This window comes from Barbus barbus, assembly GCF_936440315.1.
Source record: "Barbus barbus genome assembly, chromosome: 25".
In the NCBI taxonomy this organism is placed as follows: Eukaryota; Metazoa; Chordata; class Actinopteri; order Cypriniformes; family Cyprinidae; genus Barbus; species Barbus barbus.
In genome coordinates, this window is record NC_136753.1 from 19558593 (window position 1) to 19578774 (window position 20182).

The 20182-nt window shown below is 34.7% G+C and overlaps 1 protein-coding gene across 2 annotated transcripts in view; it reads left to right on the plus strand.

Moving 5' to 3' along the window:
• Positions 1 to 16429, plus strand: part of LOC306844405 (uncharacterized protein) — a 205669-nt gene extending 189240 nt beyond the window's left edge. For both annotated transcript variants that reach the window (XM_079376503.1, XM_079376504.1), the window contains 2 exons: positions 630 to 668; positions 15860 to 16429. In XM_079376503.1, the coding sequence (XP_079232629.1) occupies positions 630 to 668; positions 15860 to 16005 (185 nt within the window). In that variant the 3' untranslated portion in view covers positions 16006 to 16429. The remainder of the gene's footprint in view (positions 1 to 629; positions 669 to 15859) is intronic.
• Positions 16430 to 20182: the final 3753 nt, after the last annotated feature.

The window sequence follows — 20182 nt, forward strand, 5'->3', positions numbered from 1 at the left end:
TAATACTATTGCAATACCAATTTGAATGGAAAAGGGTTTTATAGAAATCTTGAGTGTGACATCTCTCATGTAATATGTTGCATTTCAAGATGAATTAATAATTTAACAGTAATAATGCTGTGTTAACAGGTCGAGCCGATAACTATATCACCATTTTTTAAACATTTTGAAAATAGTGGTAATAGGTCTTTGGTCCCACCTTATATTAGGTGGCCTTAACTACTGTGTACTTGCATTTAAATTAATAATTTGATGCAATGCACTTATTGTGTACATACATGCTTTTACATTGTACATATATTTAAACAAAAAAATACCTATATGTAGTTACATATGTAATTATTTTTTGTAATTACATTTATAATTACACTGTTGACCCATCCCTTACACCTTAAACCACCCTTAAACCTACCCATACCACCAAACCTGTCCCTAACCTTACCCATACCCCACCTCAATAGCAGCAAAAGTGTTTTGCAATACAATATGAACACAAGTACATTGTGCTTAATTTTTTATGTAAGTACATAGTAGTTAAGGCCACCTAATATAAAGGGAAACCGAGTTTCCTATTCGTGAAACTAATAAAACACCTTAAAACTGATTCCATTGTTTGTTTGTTTTTACAGAAGAAGAAAAAAATCCCAGAGGTTTGGAACAACATGAAGGTGAGTAAATTATAGAATTTTAATTTTGGGATGAACTATCTCTTTAATGAAGAGCTGTTTACAGTTTGAAGACTATGCTTCCAATGAACTTGTAAATTGTGACTTTTTTCATAACAAATTTGTAATAAAAAGTGTCAGCAGCAAATATGTAGTATGGAGGCCTGTAAATTAAGAAGCCTCATCAGTGCATAACCCAAATCCACTTTTATCATTGCAAGCTAAAATCTTTGTGCTGTTAGATCTTAATGTGTTGACAGTTAAATCCCTCAAGCTTTTCAAACTTTGCTCTGGTGTTTGGGATCTATCCATTACCCTGACACCTCATTTCTTTCTGCAAGTGACCTAGAAAGTGGAGGAAGTGGAGATGCATACAGAGCCGCTATGCTTTCAGGATCGTACCACCTGTGCGAAGAGGCTAACCTCTCCACTGCAGGGGCATGGTGTTTAGTGGCTGCCTTGGTTATTGATGAGAGTCAAATCCTATCTGAATCCCAGTGCCATGCTGCTCTTTGTATCTAGGACAAATGGTGGTAAAGTAAGAGTGCTCACTTGAAACAATGGGTAAAATTTTGGGGGTAGATCCTCCAATATAGAAAATACATTAAAAATATAAAATTCTGCTCAGAAAGTGAATTCGGAACAGAAGGTGATTGAGCAAGGTAATATAAGCAAAACATAATATCTCAGTTTGTGCCTCCTTACATCTGGATATAAGATCTTGCTTAAAGATCACCTGCTTTTTCATGCCATTTTTTCTTACTGTAGCATTGTTGGACAAAATTAAATTAATAACACTTTTTTAACAGTAGTGCAGATAACATTTATGTTTAGAATGTGAATATGAAGTTGCAAGTCATTGTCATGACTTTTCCTCTTTTTTTAATCATTATACTGCTGTGGTTCTAGTGTTATTATAGTAATATTGAGATACTGTTATAGTATTTAATATATTATTTATTTTTGTGTGTTTGAGATTGTGTATGAAGTTGCAAGTCATTGTCATGACTTTTCCTCTTTTTTTAATCATTATACTGCTGTGGTTCTAATGTTATTATAGTAATATTGAGATACTGTTATAGTATTTAATATATTATTTATTTATTTTTGTGTGTTTGAGATTGTGTATTTGTAGTTTCTGAATTCATAGAACTTTTTTAATGACAGAAATGGCTTTTAAAACAAAGGTAGGCAGGTTTTAGTGCAGATGTGGAGTTGGATTTTATAGTGAACAAGTGCAGTCACTACTTAATATCTTACTTTAATATTATTAATGAAACTTATTATAAAGTGTTACCTTAGAGAAAGTCATGGGGGCAGCAATTCTCATATCATAAGCAATTACTAAGCCACCCTCAGGCTCAGTAATGATAATGAGAGTTTGTTTTGCTGAGATGAAAATTTGGATGAGGCTAAGCATCAAGTCCTAAGGTGTTGGCTGTGATGTCATTGACTATATATATATATATATATATATATATATATATATATATATATATATATAAAATTAGCTGTGCATCCTGAGCATCCTGTGTGTGTGTATATATATATATATATATATATATATATATATATATATATATATATATATATATATATATATATATATATAATATATGACTAAAATTAAAACTAAAAGACTTTCAAATCACATGAGCCAATATTTTATTCACAATAGAACACAGAAATGTGTCTGTGAACCAAAATTGTTGACACAGGGGCAAAAAAATTTGAAAAGATTCAGCTGGGAGAACATCTAGCAAATAATTAAGTTAACTGACATCAGGTCTATAACATGATTAGCTATAAAAGGGATGTCTTAGAGAGGCAGAGTCTCTCAGAAGTAAAGATAGCCAGATGCTCTCCAATCTGTGAAAGAGTGCATAAAAGATTGTGGAATACTTTAAAAACAACACTCCTCAACGTCAAATTACAAAGGCTTTGCAAATCTCATCATCTACAGTGTATAACATCATCAAAAGATTCAGAGAAACTGGAGCAATCTCTGTGCGTAAGGGACAAGGCCGAAGACCTTTGTTGGATGACCATGGTCTTCGGGCCCTCAGACGACACTGCATCACTCATCGGCATGATTCTGTCATTGACATTACTAAATGGGCCGAGGAATACTTCCAGAAACCACTGTCGGTAAACACAGATGCCAACAAAAGCTCTATCATGCAAAAAGGAAGCCATATGTGAACATGGTCTAGAAGCGCCGTTGTGTCCTGTGAGATGAAAATGAACTGTTTCAAAGTGGAAAAGTACTCTATGGTCAGACGAGTCCAAATTTGCATTCTTGTTGGAAATCACGGACAATAGCATGTTTTGGAAGGCACTATGAATGCTGAAAGGTATATAAAAGTTTTAGAGAAACATATGCTCCCCTCCAGACGACATGTATTTCAGTTGGACAATGCAAAACCACACACTGCAGCTATTGCAACAGCATGGCTTCGTAGTAGAAGAGTCCGGGTGCTGAATTAGCCTGCTTGCAGTCCAGATCTTTCAATAGAGAATATTTGGCGCATCATTAATGAAAAATACGTCAAAGACGACCTCAAACTCCTCAGCAGCTGGAAACCTATATCAGGCAAGAATGGGACCAAATTCCAACACCAAAACTCCAGAAACTCATAACCTCGATCCCCGGACATCTTCAAATGTTTTGAAAACAAGAGGAGATACTACACCATGGTAAACATGCCCCCGTCCCAACTATTTTGAGACCTGTATCGGGCATCAAATTTGAAATGAGCTCATTTTGTGCATAAAATTTTTAAATTTCTCAGTTTAAACATTTCTTATGTTATCTATGTTCTATTGTGAATCAAATATTGGCTCATATGATTTGAAATTCTCTTAGTTTTCATTTTATTCAAATAATAAAATAAGAAATGTCCCAACATTTCCGGGGTTTGTATTATTCAATAATTGGGGTTGTATATATCTGCAAAACAAAGTCAATCAAATAATGTCAAGTTCAGTTTGGATTCCTCCTGTGAATTATTTCCTTAAGTACTCTTTTAAATAAAAAACTATGCTAAAGTGTTTCTAAAGTGTGTCTATGGAATGCAATCAGGATTCAGTGGCACAAAATAATGGGCTTGATGTGACTATTTTTGCATTAACGTACTTAGTTTAGCACCTAATGATCAATAATTTGGAGGAGTGTGTTATGTGAATCACTGAATTGGCTAGTCTCACAGAACACAAAATGAGTCACATCCACCCGAACACTTCTCAATGTGCACAATGTGCTTTTTCTTAGTGATTTAAATACATATATATAGACTTATAACAGTATACAATGCATATGAGGGAATTTGTTGTAAAAAATACTAAATACAATCATTCTAGCTTTGTTTAAATATCTTTAATGTGATAGTTTCATCTCATTTCAGCCAAATGGCAAATCACTTTTCAGACAAAGTTTGTGTACATCATTCTAAGTGGTTATCATAATAAGAGATACCCATAGCTAAGCAGTGCTGGTACATGCTGTTTTCCTGATTACAAGCGCAGCTTCAGAGGTGACAAAGTTAGTAACCTACTTCATCTGTAAGATGCTGCAATCAGTGTGTATGTTCTCAATGCTGCTTCCCCCTCACTCAAGACAGTGATTATAAAACATTAATCAGCTGCAGAGGAGAGATTTAAAATGTGATATAGACCATATAAATCAATGTGAGAACCTTTAAGTGGGGGAGGCAAATTATTGGCCTCTCTAGGAAGCTATCTGGAGCGCTTCAAACCAAGGTTGTGCAGTAATGCAAAATATATAAATGGAATGTATGTTATGCTAAATGTCACTTACATAATCTTTCAAAACAAACCGAATGTTCTAGATTTAAGATCCCTTCAAACGTATATACATTGTTAGCAGGGTAAACGGTTCACAATTAGTCAACAGAGAGTATTTCAACAACTTAGAGCTGGATGTGAAGTTATAATGCTGTGCACATAATATAAGAAATCGATCAAAGCGTCCAGGCATCTTTGTTGGCACAGAGCCAATAAAAGGAGGCACATGTGTGACATGTGTTTTCCAATATCTCAGAGATGAATCTTAGCACCTCAAGGGCGTAACCATAACATTTCTTCATAACAGAGACATTTAGGGAATATGAGGGCACTATTACCTTGCCAGCTTGGTTTCTTCTCCCGAGAAGTAAATATGACAGAATATTATTTCTCTTGCTGTGTTTGCGCACTATGTGACGAGTACTGTAACGTGTGGGAGCATCAGAGAAAATACTACACCATATAGTAATTACAATAAGGTTTAATTTGTTAACATTAGTAGCACATTAGCTAATCATTATTCTTAGTTAATGTTAATTAATTGATTCACTAATACATTATTAAAATCAAAAGCTGTATAGTTAACATTAGTTAATGCATAACTAATCAGACCGTATTGTAAAGTGTTACTGGTAATTCAAACTTAAGGTTTGATTTTGGGTAGTTAGATTTTGAGATGGAAAAATGATTAAATTAGCAAATAAAAGCATTAATGTTATATATTTAGATGCAAGGAATCACATAATACCTTTAAATTCTGATTATTTTTGAAGGCTTATAGAATAGAAAAGATCGCCAACATGCAGTGACAGCTAGAATTTCTTGTCACAATGACAGCTTGTCCAAATGCCTTCCACTGGCTAGATGGTCTACTGCATAGCCCTTCATTAAATGTCCGACAGCTTAATTACGGGAATTCAAATGAGATCCTTGAATTGTAGTTTGACATTTTAACTGCTTTGAAATATATATATATTTATTTATTTTTTTTCTCCAACCGTGATTGTACCAGAAACCTTAGAGCTCTTGGAAGGGTCATTATAAAGGATAAAGTGGAGGATAAGCAGTGAGAAAAATTCTACTCACCTAAATGCACTTTTTTTGTCTTAGACTTTCCTCTCTTTTTTCCCCTAAAATATTCTCTGCATGCATTTTTATGGTAACCCTAGCCCATAATAAAAAAAATACAAATTTATCACAAAAGCACAGATAACTAAACATTTGCAAATATCTTGCAATTCATTCAAAATGGACAAACTTCTAAAGAAGGAATGAGTCTAATCTGAAATTACTGTTTAAGTATGTTTAGATATTTATACTAGAAGACAAGCAAAATACTGAGTAAGAAAATCTTTTTTTTTTTTTTGCAGTTTAAGGAAACGCAGCATTTTCAGAAACGTTTAATCTCTCCAAATGTATGTCGTCAAGATTTGTTTGCTTGCCTAATGCCTTTGTTTTGTGCACAGTTTTGAGCTTTGGCACTTAAACCAAAGCTTACTTGAAGCAAAATGTAATTGAAATGTAAATCCTGAACAAACTGCACTTCTTTTTATCAGTCCGGCCTCTTTTTAGCAGAGCCTAATGTTGTCACTTTGATCCTCAGAACTAATAAGACTCAGAATGGATATTAGCCATGATTTCACCCATCAACCATGGCCTCCCTTAGTGAGTTCCCGTCTCCAGTGGCCTCCAGGTGCTTGCAGTCAAATTTGACAAATGGTGTTGCTGGGCCGTGCATCAGCAAGCCTGGGGCTAACTGACTTATCACCCTGCTATCCCAAACTATTACTTTTAGGGACACTTGGTCTATCTACAGGCCTTACTCACATTTTACCTTTCACATCGGTGAAGTTGAAGTGACTTGACTATCAACAACTTATTAAACAACATATTAACGGTGTAACAGATTATTTCTTGTGAGGCTGGCACCTCTTGTAGCGCAACATTCAGCATATCATTAGCCTGTAAACAATCATTTTTCAAAGTCGGAAATAAAATAAGAAAAAAAATATTTCAGTCTTCTTACTTAAACATATCCAGTTAATTAAATTTTTTGCTTCTTTGTAATTGTAAAATTTCCTAACACATTTTGGAATGTCAGTAGTTTCTACGCCAAATTTTCAGTTATCTATCATAACGTTCCCATCCGTAATCCACCCTTTCTGTCATTTTTATTTTATACGTCATGATGCGCACTTATTTAAGTAATGGATAATGTACATCCAGCCGGGTGTAATCACAGAATAAAGCCCGACAGGCTTATCAGTATATTATCTTGTATAAGACTGAGACACTTTATTTTGCTATAACAACCGGCTGGATGTACATTATCCTGCTTATTACACAGCTGCCTGCCACAAAAGTAGGTAACACTTTATTTTGAGTCCACTTTAGACATTCTACTAACAGTAAGTAACTTTGCAACTACATGTCAACTAGCAGACATTAGAGTATAAGTAGACTGTCGGCTTAATATCTTCTAACACTTTATTTTGATGGGTCCACAACATACAACATACTGACTGTGAGAAACTTTGCAAGTATATGTGAACTTATTCTACTAACCCCAAACCTAACCTAACAGTCTACTCTGAGAGTTAGTAGACATGTAGTTGCAAATTAATTAGAAGTAGTTGACGTATAGTTGCAAAGTTACTTGTAGTTAGTAGAATTTCTAAACTGGACTATCAAAATAAAGTAACCCAAAAGTAAATAAATAGACATTAAACATTGATCAGCGATAGCGGAGTGATACATTAAGCATATAATTACTAACGGTCAAGATAACCCGTAGTACCCAGCAGAGGCTGTGTTATTAGTTTTACCGGTTGTTATCGGGAAATAACACGCCTCGGAATATTGTGATTGACCAATCAGAATCAAGTATTCCAGAGAGCTGTATAATGAAAAATACTGCCTAGTACTGTACAGTAAAAAGTAAGCACACTTTGGACTGCCATTGCTCGCTGTAATACTTCACAGCTAATTACAATAATTAATTTTATTCACAAATAAAATATTTGAAACTGACATTTAATAATTTACTAATTTCAACAGGTCACTTATGTGCTTTGTTATTTGTTATCTGTTCATTTTTGACACATCTATTTTGTGCATATCAGCTTCCTTATACGTAATCTAATTGATCTACTGTATTTAATTTGTGGTGTAAGTTTCAGATTTTATCTATTTATTTATTTGCATAGATTCAGCTTTAACATAAATACTGATGGAAATTATGTGAAGTGGGTGTAGGGGAATGCAATTTTGGGAAATGTGTTTGTGTGCATAAAACTGTATGTATTTCCTTCAGTTTTAGAAGTGGATGCCAAATTTCAAACTAAGGGAACGTAATGGCCCTCAGCCAAATCTTCATACTTTTCTTATCAGTAAACTGGAATGTGTAACCGTGTCATCACATGATCTAGCATATGACGCACTACTGATTCCTATTTGGCACATTTCCTAGTCCTATTGATCAACAGGAATAAATTTGAATAAACAATTTCGCAGTTTGAACTTTTCCAGTCTAACAAACACAAGCATTGAGCCTGACAGCAACAAACTGCATGCACAACAGAGATGTCAGAGGCAAACTTAGGTGTTTCATCATCCCTTTAGAACAAAATCTGTTTTAGTTAAATTTTTAGATAGTATATATTGCTCTAGTGTAACTACTGTGTTTACTCAGGGATCGATTTCTCTTCACTTTGATGGTCCTTTTGATGATAATAACCTTGTTCTGCATATGATTTTTAAGATTTTTTCTGTTTAAACAAAATTTGTACTGTTTTCACAGAACTGGGTACGGTTATTATAGACAAACCAATTCAGCCTCAGGTGAAAATAAATTCTTGCAAACTTAGACACATTGCAGGCCTCCCTTACATAACAAAGAATGCAGTATGACTGTATGTCGCATGACTTAACCAGTCACGATGTTCTAAAATGTGCCTATTGTGACATTTTTCTTGAACAAATCACATCTTAAAATGCTTTTTTTATTATTTATTTTTTTTTTTTTTTTGCAAATCTAACAAAACAGTGTAATAATGCTGCATTATGCAGTAGTCCGGATTTGTCTGGGCCATTACATGTCCGCTGTTGTTTGTCACTGGAAGTTTTTGCTTGGAAAGTACAATGTACCGCTTCTGGATTGTACCTATATTTAATCCTCATCTTGCCCGCTGTCAAACTGAGTTTTTCCTTCTGCATTATGGATTTAATACAGAGGAAGCAACTGTCTTCGAGGAGTATGAGACAGACATTCAGCATTAGCTGGTTTATTGTGGGACTGAAGACTCATGGCTGAAATTTGCTATGGTAAAAGAAATATAATTTTTTGATTGGTGTAAAGGACACACGAAGGTTGTACAGAATACGTCTCTCTCAGTTAACTTGAGAATTACGAGCCATATCATCAGTCACTGTCATTTTATGTTACAATATATATATAAAAAATAACCCTTGGATTTTCTGTACCAGTGTTTATAAGCACACAGATTTGATTTGAAAATATATTAAAAACATACCGGCAACAATTTGCTTCCTTTTGGGTGGGGGGGGCAGGGGAATAGACTAAACTAATAGAGAAAGGCACATTGGCGTAATAATCAAAGTATTTCAATCACTCTGTGCTGTGCTAAATTGTTGGAGCTTGACATTGATTTTCTGGTACCTTTCTGTGAGCTCACTAGAAATGTACAGTTTATATGCTGTATGAATGTATCTATTGGATGTGCATACATATGAAATGCATGTATATACACTACTGTTTGAAAATACATTACACCACACATTAAATGTAAGCTAATTCTTTTGGGAATCTGAAAAATGACAGAAGATTCAATTATCTTTAGATAAACAGATTCCATTATGCACTAAATGATCTTGATATATAGTGATGTCTTAACAAATAACTCTTTACAGTAAATAGTTGAAAATATCAGTATGTTCTATGCTTCCCAAAAAGCAATTGCTCAGCTATATAAATAATAAAGCCACTACTGTGGAAACAAGGTTATACTTCTCAGTTGATGTAATATAAGTGAATGGAGCATGTGTACAAAGTACATTTGGAGGAGTGTGTAGCCTGGAGCCTGTCTGTCTGTCTGTTTGCTTCATTTGCTTGAGTTAGGGCATCTACTCCAGCGGGACATGTGCCATGTGCACATATCTTAAACAATTTGTCATATAGGGTGGTCATTGTCAAAATGACCAGGTCCAATAAAAACTAGTTGTATAGTATAAATCATATTTTATTTAGCCAGTTAGAGTATACAAAATGCATTGTGGCACAGCTGGCTACTTAAATTGAACACTCTAAAAATGCTGGGTTAAATACAATCCAGTGCTGGGTAAATACTGGACAGAACACATGCTGGGTTCTATTCAACCAACAGTTGTGTTAAATGTTTAACCCAACCTTTTGGGCAGTAACCCAACCACTGGGTCTAAACAACCCAATCGCTGGGTTCGTCCATATTTTACCCAGCGCTGGGTTGCATTTAAGACATTTTAACATAAATAATAAATTATATGTTAAAAAATGCATTTATTTATTTAAAAGTTAAAAAGAATAGGGATACACTTTATATTGATAGTCCACTTTAGACATTCTACAAACTATAAGTAACTTTGTAATTACATGTCAACTAATTCTCATTAATTTGCAACTACATGTCTACTAACTCTCAGTAGGGTAGGTTTAGGGTTTAATAAGTTGACATACTTGCAAAGTTTCTAATACTCAGTATGTTGTATGTTGTGGACCCATCAAAATAAAGTGTTAGAAGTTATTAAGCAGACAGTCTACTAATACTCGAATGACTGCTAGTTGACGTGTAGTTACAAAGTTACTTACTGTTAGTAGAATGTCTAAAGTGGACTATTGAAATAGTATTACCAAGAATAGCATATATGTACATGCTATTGGCACTGGCAAGTTGTATATTTTAACAGCACTGTAACATTCGCTTCTGGCCACAAGTACACTCAGATTCCTTTTCACTGGATACTTTTTATAAACAGCCCACCAGCATAGTTATGTGAAGTAGGCCAACCAGCATTTTGCCTGCTGCTGTAGCTCTCTTCAGGTTTTTCTCAGTGATATGGAGAAAATGGCAGTCTGTGCAAACTGGGTGTGTTTTAATAATGCTGGCTGGAGGTAGCAGTGTGGGTAAATTGATTTAAGAAGTTCATGCATGAGACAGAGTTGCTTCCATTTCTGGTAGAGTCAGACTCAGATTTGTCTCACAGTTGAGCAACATCTGCATTCCCCTACGGTATGGAAGACAAATTGATTTTAACTTTTCCAGCCTGTCAGCAGTGTGACAGAAAATTATAAAACAAAATACAACCACTGAATACACAGGATGTCTAAGGCTGTACCTCATTCCACTCCCTAGTCGCCTATGATGTGATTCAGTATACTGTGAACACGAATTTGGCCACTAAATCCACTAAACACTTGGACACTGATGATTCAATTACCTGCGACACAAGTACAAGGTCGCTCGTTAAAATCTAGCTATATAACACACCATGACCAATATCCTTTGTTTGTTTTGGGGGGGTTTGTGCATCCACTGAGCTGTTAAAATTACAGTGCTGTTTTGAAATACGCACTTGTCCTCTGATTCTGACTTTTATTAAAGCAAATGCCAAGGTTATGCAAAACTAGCCATTGTCAAAGACTGTAGAAAAATACATTTTTATTTCTAGATTTATTGTTAATAATGCATTCTGGAAAGTGGGTGAGTTTTTCGGTGCATTGGAAAAATGTTGACATTGGGACATGACTAGATTCCCACAAATTCCCTGGGCAGTGTACTACTGAACCAGGGAGCAGATTGAGACACACTCTAACATGGTAACATGGTAAGATATTGTACTCATATCAAATTACTGTTATTTTTAAAGAAATTGTTCACCCAAAGAATAAAAAATTTCTTCTTTTTTTTTTTTTTTTACCCTCTGGCCATCCAAGATTTATATGAGTGTATTTAAGGAAGAAGAAAAAAAAGCTGAAAAGACGTGTGTTTGCAAGAAACAAATTCATCATTAAGGCAAGTTAACTTAAACTCTTGCTTCTGGCCAAAAGCAAAAAAAAAGGTTCATCATCCATAACAAAGCTTCCTACAGTGGAACAAGTCCATTCCCTGTTGCCCTTACATCAAAATGCGCTGACAAATTCATTTAGAACTGTTTTAGCTTGGAAACAGTGGTTGATCTGTGCGTATTTCTATCCTGAATAACACTAAATAACATTTTCACTGGAGAAAGACATTTTATACATAAAGGACTTACATTTTAACCGGAAGTAATTTTTGTTAAAAACACACAGCTTTTCGCTTCACAAGATGTCTGCTGATGCAGTTGTGTTGATTACTTGTAGATTATTGTGATGTTTGGTTACACTTTATCTTGATAGTCCACTTTAGACATTCTACAAACTATAAGTAACTTTGTATTTACATGTCAACTAATTCTCATTAATTTGCAACTACATGTCTACTGACTCTCAGAGTAGACTGTTAGGGTAGGTTTAGGGTTAGTATAATAAGTAGTGCAAAGTTTCTGATAGTCAATATGTTGTATGTTGTGGACCCATCAAAGTAAAGTGTTAGAAGATATTAAGCAGACAGTCTACTTATACTCTAATGACTGCTAGTTGATGTGTAGTTGCAAAGTTACTTAATGTTAGGATGTCTACAGTGGACTATCGAAAAAAAGTGTTACCTGATGTTTTAAACAGCTATTTGAGCTCTCATTCTGACGGCACCCATTTACTGCAGAAGATCCACTGTTATTCAAGTGATGTAATGCTAAATTTCTCCAAATCTCTTCCAAAGAAGAAACAAACTTGTCTACATCTTGAACGGCCTGAGGGTAAATACATTTTCAGCAAATTTTTATTTTTGGGTGAACTATTATTACTTTATTTTTTTATTATTATTTTTTTTAGAGGATGGTGAAGGTTGGCATCAATGTGAAGACCAAAGTATTTAACAAAATTCTGTATAATGGTTTGTCAATAGTAAGAATATACAGTACAGAACAAATCATGCATATGTCATATAACATATAATCATGTTAAATGTTGTGGGAGAAACAATGTCAAACATTAACTGCAAACAGGATGAAAGGCAGATTATCTGCAAGAACCAAAATCCTAGCAAAATCTCCTAACAAATGTTTAAACTTGTTTTCATTGTTCAATGGCCAACAGAGAAAATCGAAGAACAGCTTCATTTGCTACCACAGTCTTTTCCATTTTCATATACTGCAGTCTTAAGGGTGAAAACACTAGAGATACTACATTAGCTTAGACTCTCATTAGCTTGTGTAGCTGCTATTGAAGTGCTGGACATTTTCATTCTCACCTTTACTTCAACTGTAGAGTACACTCAGAGCCCATGGGAGAACACATTGCGAACAGCCTGAACACAGTGTGTCGAGAATGAGTGATGATGTAAATGCACGGTCTGAAATATCACATCGGAAAACATGTGTTTCCTTGCCTCCAAGATAAACAGAACTCATTATATCTTAGCATTGATATATTATACACGTGCATTGCTGTACTTTTTAACATTTGCATTCAGACACCATATTGTTTCTGTTTCCGAGTGTGACACACTTAAAATATGTGGTAATGTTCAGAACACAGGGGATACATTCATTAAAGATTTGTTATAATGAAAGATTTGGTCATTGTAAGCAAAGGTAGGAGGGGAAAAGCTTTGCATATTTGCAGAGAAAAGCCGGCATTGGGATTTAGGTCACATAAGTAAACCTAGCTTAAACACTTTGGGGTCCATGTGAACCTTAATAACAATTCAATTCATGGATGGTCTACTGTGCAAGCCAGTGGAAGCATTACTGGAATCAAAGTGACCTACAGGTCTGAAACTTTCATCCCCTGACAAAGAAATCAAGATTTAGTATGTAGGGCACACAGAACTAAAGAAAGGAGAGTTCCTTTGCTTTCTTGTCTCATTGTTAAGGCATTTTATGAAGACCTCTGCAATCCTGTTTATCTGTAAATTTACATAAGTTATTTTTGGCATGAAATAATAATCAGGGTTACTGAGAATGTAATACAGAATAAAAAATAAATTATGTCTGTCTCTGTATTTGTTCTGAGTTAATTTACTGTCTACATTTCCCAATAAATCAAATGTACATTTACAAAGTACCCAATCCTACCTATGTCTTCAACAAACCTATTTACAAGAGCAATTTTTATATACTTCGTTGCTGAGTTTAATTGTCACTGTGTTCTGGGGAATAACTATATAGATATATAAACACACAAAAATAGTTTGCTTTCAGCAAAAGAAACCGGTAATGAAAGGAATACATTTGCAAAAATATACTTTCAATTAGCCCTAAAATATGCATTTTGTAAATTAGTAGTTTTAAGCACTATTTTTGCTTTATTCTGACTTGGGCCTTGATACTTTCACAACTGATTTTACATTCACAGAAGAAAATGATATTGATAGGTTCATTAAGAGGTTATTTATTTTATTTACGGTTAGTTAACAGTCTGCCTGTTTATACCATAATTGTCAATACCTATTTTCCAGGGGCCTTATGCAGAAGTAAAGAAGGAAATTCTTACATGGAAAGAAACATTCTCATTAAAGAAATGCTGCCATGGTACCCATGTTATTTGGTTATTTGACAAGCACTCACTACAGGAACGGTCTCTCAGGAGTAACCTGGGGTCAAGTGTTTTGTTTATAGAAACTCAGTAGCTCTCCAGTTAATGGATAAGCTCCATGAAAGCCCAGATAGTAGTGTATCCATAAAATTGATTGTTTTATCACTTTATAAAATGCATTTTAAATGGATATTAAAAGATTATAATTTGCTGGAAAGGTTATTACCCTAAGTACCATTTGAAATACTACAATACTGTAGCTAATTAAATAGCCATACTCGTTTGTTTTTTAGATTGCTCAGATGTGTTTTTTGTTGTTTACAACAAAGCAAAAAGCGTAAAAAGGAGATAGTGTATCTTAAGTTTATTATATATATATATATATATATATATATATATATATATGTATGTATATATATATATATATATATATATATATATATATATATATATAATGTGCATTATTGAGTAGAAAGTAGTTGCAACAATTTAAACCTTTTGTACTCACTCCGAGATCCACATTGTTACAAGTCGGTCAGGTTCTCCCCTCAGCCAGTCACAACGCATAGCCTCTCCGGAATACTAATCACCTGCACCTGTCCCTCATCACCTCATCAATCAGGCACAGTTTATAAGCACACACCTCAGCTTCATCCATTGCCCGATCTCGTTAATGCGAAGTGGACTCAACCTTCTGGTACTATCGCCTGATACCAGCCAAGTGACTTACCTGTGTTACTTACCTGAATTCTCTTCCTCCAGTTGTGCATGTCATCTGCAGCTCCAAACTCCACGCTGAGGTGTGTGCTTCCCGATCTCCGGTCCCCCCCCCCCCCCCCCCCCCCCCCCCCCCGTTCTCCTGGTCTCCGTCTCCACAAGTTCCTGAAAGGCAAAGGATTCCTGTTACTCCCAGTATTCAACTCAGTATACAAACTCGGTGTTGGATTATTCCCCTCAAGTTCCCCGTCTTCAATTCTGACCTACCAATTCAATAAACCATTCATTGTTCATACTTACCCCTGTGTCCAGATCTGTACTCACGTAACACACATATCTTATTCATTTTTATCTTATCACCTTAGACTGACACATTTACTTATACTGATATTATTTCCAAATGGTTCACAATTTAAGGATCTACCACAAAAACAAAAAGTTTAATAATCTTAAAGAAGTCATATTGTGAGAAAATCTAATTTTCCTTGATCTTACAGTAAAAGAGTTCATTGCATATACACTGCAACTTTTAGAACTCAAAACCTCTTTCTAAAAAGAATGTTCTATAAACTAAGCTGCGTGTACTAAAATTCATGGTTGTAACATAAGTCTGCCCACATTTAGCTCTTGGGTGGGGAATGTATGATATAACCTGTTTAACACTGTTTAAAAAAAAAACTTTTACAACATTCTTCAGAAGCATGTTTACATGTCCAACACAGAAACTTAGTCACGGCTGAATGTAAAGATGAATTAAAAAACAAAACAATATATTGTGGGTTTAGCAGTGAAACACACCCAAACTGTAATATTTGTAGCTGCTCTTATCTCACTTATGCCACTATGCATTGTATTATAGATTGTATTCACAGAAGAGTGGTTAGGTCAATTGCTTGAATTCAGTAACAGTACATGTGTTTCAATTTTAACATCCTTGTTTTTCTAGGAATAGCGCTGTTCTCCTACCTTTTTTTTTATTTGATTTTATTTATTGTTTTCACAGATGCTGCCTGGTATCATAAAACATTCTCCAAACTCTCAGCCCTGAAGTACATCTTGCAAGAACATCTAGTTAACCTGAAGATCAAGGCCATAATCCTACCAGCCCACAATCTTGCCCAAACCAGTGGACAAGGACTTAATAGCTGATAAACTGCCAAACTTGCAGCCCAACATCACCAAAAATGGAAACTTTTCATGTAAAAAGATCTACCCTCCCCAGTAATGTGGACTCAGCATGTTTATGCAGTACCTGACAAACCTGTGTTACCAGATGATGCACCTACTTGAATTCAAAATCCAAACAATCCTCTTACACAATCAACTTGTCAAAGTTGTATTGTTAATGAGGACAGGTTTCTTTTGGAACCATGACAAGTCTGCAATGAAAATAGATAGTTTAACATGATAGCCTCTAATTTTTTTGAGTACTTAATCCTAAAACATATACGCCTTGTGCATGATACCCTTTACATATCACTTTGATGCTTCAGATTAGTATGAATGTACCTAGTCCTTACTTTTGCTGTTTGCCAATACAAATAACTGATTTTAATAAACTGCTACTCACTTGATTTCAGTTGTTGTGGTGGTTGTCTGCCAGTTTCCAAGTATTTTGGGACTGGTTCAAGCCGAGTCTGCAGAGAAAAAATATAGCTCTCAACACTGCCATTAGGTACAGACTAAATGTCTCGATGTTGTCAGGTTAATGTGGTTTGGTGAGCATCGCAACACAGGCAGGTAAAGGGACACAGATAGAAACTGTTGGGTTTCTTAACCATCAACAAGTACCTCATTATCCAGGATAAGTCTCTCAACAGCACCTTAGGTTTACAAATATATTCCTCACATGCTACTGAAAGAGATAATTCACCCCCATAAAAAATTCTCAGTGTATATTTTTGTCCATGCAATGAAATTCGACACTTGTTTTGGACCCCACTGGCCTTCGATATTTTGCAAAATGTCATATTTTGTGCTACAAAGAAAGAGGGTAATATATCAAAGCTCTGTACACTGACTGACACTTTAGACCAGCTTAATAAGTTATTGATAGAAAAGTGTATGCAGTGTATCTTCTCTAGAAGCTTATATGGTTCCTGGGTGAAAATATGCTAGATCCCAATATAATGCACATTTATTTTGTAACATTGACAGGTACAGTACCAGTAAGTTCAACTCATTTGGTTTTGGGAGTGGCTTTGAGGTTCCAATTTATCCTTTTCTGTGACATGACTTAAGGTGAGATGCATTCTTAAGCTTTGTCCAGAGTCTACAGTTTATAGTGTATTTCCTTACATGCTTCCATGTGAGATGATGACTTTGTATGGTATCCTATAAATTCGATCTTATCAACACGTGACATTTATAGGGCATGAAGTATCTCTACTTCATGTTCAGCATTAGTTTTGTTTGTTTGTTGTATGACCCAGCTTGTACAGATACAGACAATTCCACCATCCCCTATGAATTATTACAGCTTCTCATCTGTTTACACCCCACTGAGCGTTTTCATATAAATCAAGTTATTAACATAAAAAACAGTGTGAAGAAGAGAGCAATATTAGTTGTAATATACTAAAATTCTTAACTTCAGCCCTTCAAGATCTGGCATGTTCATGAAACTTGTAACAATTGTGGGAGTTCAGCCAGATGAAACTGAAAGAATCACAAATTTCAATGGATCTTTAACCAGCTCACTAGGTTTAAACAGACAAGAATCAGAATTTTCAGTAAATAATTCCTTCATTTTGGCCTCTCATTCATACAAAGATATCACTAGCTTTAGAAGACTTGGAAGAGAGTAGATTGATAGTATAAACTACTTTAACAGTACATCACTTGCCCTTGTTGGCGCTTGATATCCTCTGTTCTTGTCTACTGCTGTTTATGGGAAAGAATATGCTGATAATACACTGGTTGTGTGTGTGTGTGTGTGTGTGTGTATGTGTGTGTGCATGCATGCGTGTGTGTGTGCGCGTCTATCTGTGTAAAAGATCAATCATATTAGTATCTAACAACATGAAGGCAAGTATATGATCACACTTTTCCAGACAAACCTCCCTAACAAGCCAGAAGGAGCAAGGAAGAGTCAATAAACTTCTTGCCAATCAAAAACTGGCCAAATGGATTATGATTAAATGAAAGGACACCAACTTCTTGCAAACTTCCACCCAATACTAGAGACTAAAAGCAGTGCAATACCATGCCCAAGTTTTATAGGAACTGGGTATATATTGACTTATCATTACAAGGCTAAGTTGGCATTTACAATGAATAATATTGTAAACATAATAATGATGAGGTCACATTAATGCAGATGCGCATGAATGCATAAACTTCAATCCTCTGATAAATTTATGCAATACCATTTGGTTTTCAACAACAACAAAAAAATGGTTGGAATGGTGCGGTCTCATCACTAATGAGTTGTCACTTTCATCATTACTGATCTTGCTCTTAAAGAATTACTGGAATGCAGCATCAGAGAATATATCCTGTGAACGCAGTGGCCTGACCCTGAACAGAAAATATGTAAACTAATGGTGTACATAAAACCTAACATAATGGTCTGATGTTCATTTCTTAGGTGGAGATAAAAGACATCATCGCATTTTTATTTTATTTTTTTTTATCAAAGAATGAAGTGCTATAAACTTTATTTAACTTAAGTGCTGTTCTTCTGACTGCTTGTTTGATATGTAGTTCTGCATTTTTACTTTGTAAATAAATAAAATTACAACTTTTTTATTACAATAAAACCATTAGGGAACTAAACATTCCAGTGTACTGTTGAATGAACGAACGAATCAACGAATGAATGAATGAATGAATGAATGAATGAATGAATGAATGAATGAATGAATGAATGAACGAACGGACGAACGAATGAATGAATGAATGAATGAATGAATGAATGAATGAATGAACACCATCAGTAATATTAGTCACTATGGTGTTGATTGATGAAGAGCAACAGACTTTTTTCCCCCACACCCCAACTCCTTACTGTATATAATTTGTGCATTTCACAAGACGGACTGAGGAAATTTCTAGAATTATTTCTGAAAACTCTGTAGAAGCATATCGATGTAAATATATTGGTACAAGTAAATCTATGTGTACTTACTGTCAATCAAACAAATGTATCAGAGTGATGCAGTCACAATATGTATTGTTGGTTACTGGTAAATCCCACAGGTGAATGAAACTGCAGGTGTCACATTTGTACATGCATTGGCAGACTAGGTTTATGGGTGTGCCTCACTAGGGTGTCTAAATTACACCTTCAGGGATGGTTCCAACTAACAAATCTCACAAAGCTTCACCTTGACTGTTACTCAAAGGCAAATATGTTTGTGTCTTTGCAAAGCCTTTGTAATTAACCTTCTGATGGTCGTATTATTAAATCACATCTTCTTTATGTTTACTTCAAGAAAAACAAAATGTAATAATTTTAATCTTTGTTTGTTTGTTTGTTAATTTGTTTCTTTATTTTATTTTATTTTATTTATTTTTATTTATTTATTTATTTGAAAGGTACTAATCTGCTGTTGTGGACACCATGCTGTAAGGGTTCAATGTAACATAAACCAATGACAATTTGCAGTTAAACAATAAATATGCCATCGTTAAACCAATAACATGTAACAGTTATGACCTTATAAAACAGTATACTACAATAAATTATGAACTTTAAAAGTAAAAAGATATAAACATATCTATATCTGAGAGGATTTTGCTTTTGCATCTCAGATATAGGGAAACTGACATGCAATGTACCTGGGGAAACATTGTTTAGAATCAAAGCCATATAGCCCATCAAATAAGTTTAAAACTCAATTTATCAGCAAATACATGTTTGGCAATAGAAATATGAGCAGTGACTAATTGGTACGTTAACTGGTTGTTTATATTCTCATAACTAATACTTTGAGCAAATAAAAGTAGCCCTACTAATACAATATGTATCTGTAGATAAATGTACCAATATTATCTGTTAATCACAGGAAGTATACCTATTAGATAAGCTTTCTTAAAACCCTTGGTCAGAATGAGGCCAGGATCCATCAAGGACTAGTTGTAGAATCCCATCAAACCTCAATATTGTTGATTTTATAGCTGTTGTTTTTTATCGATGAGTATATATTTCCTGATTAATGAGTGTCTTATTCATTAATTATTATTTTAATTTATTTTATTTTTTCAGCTGACATAAGAAAGATCTAGTCACTCAGGGTAAGAAATAATGGTGATGGTTTGACACACTGACATGTTGTTTTGAGAGCAGTTACCTCAATATTGCACCTACCATAATATAAATGTT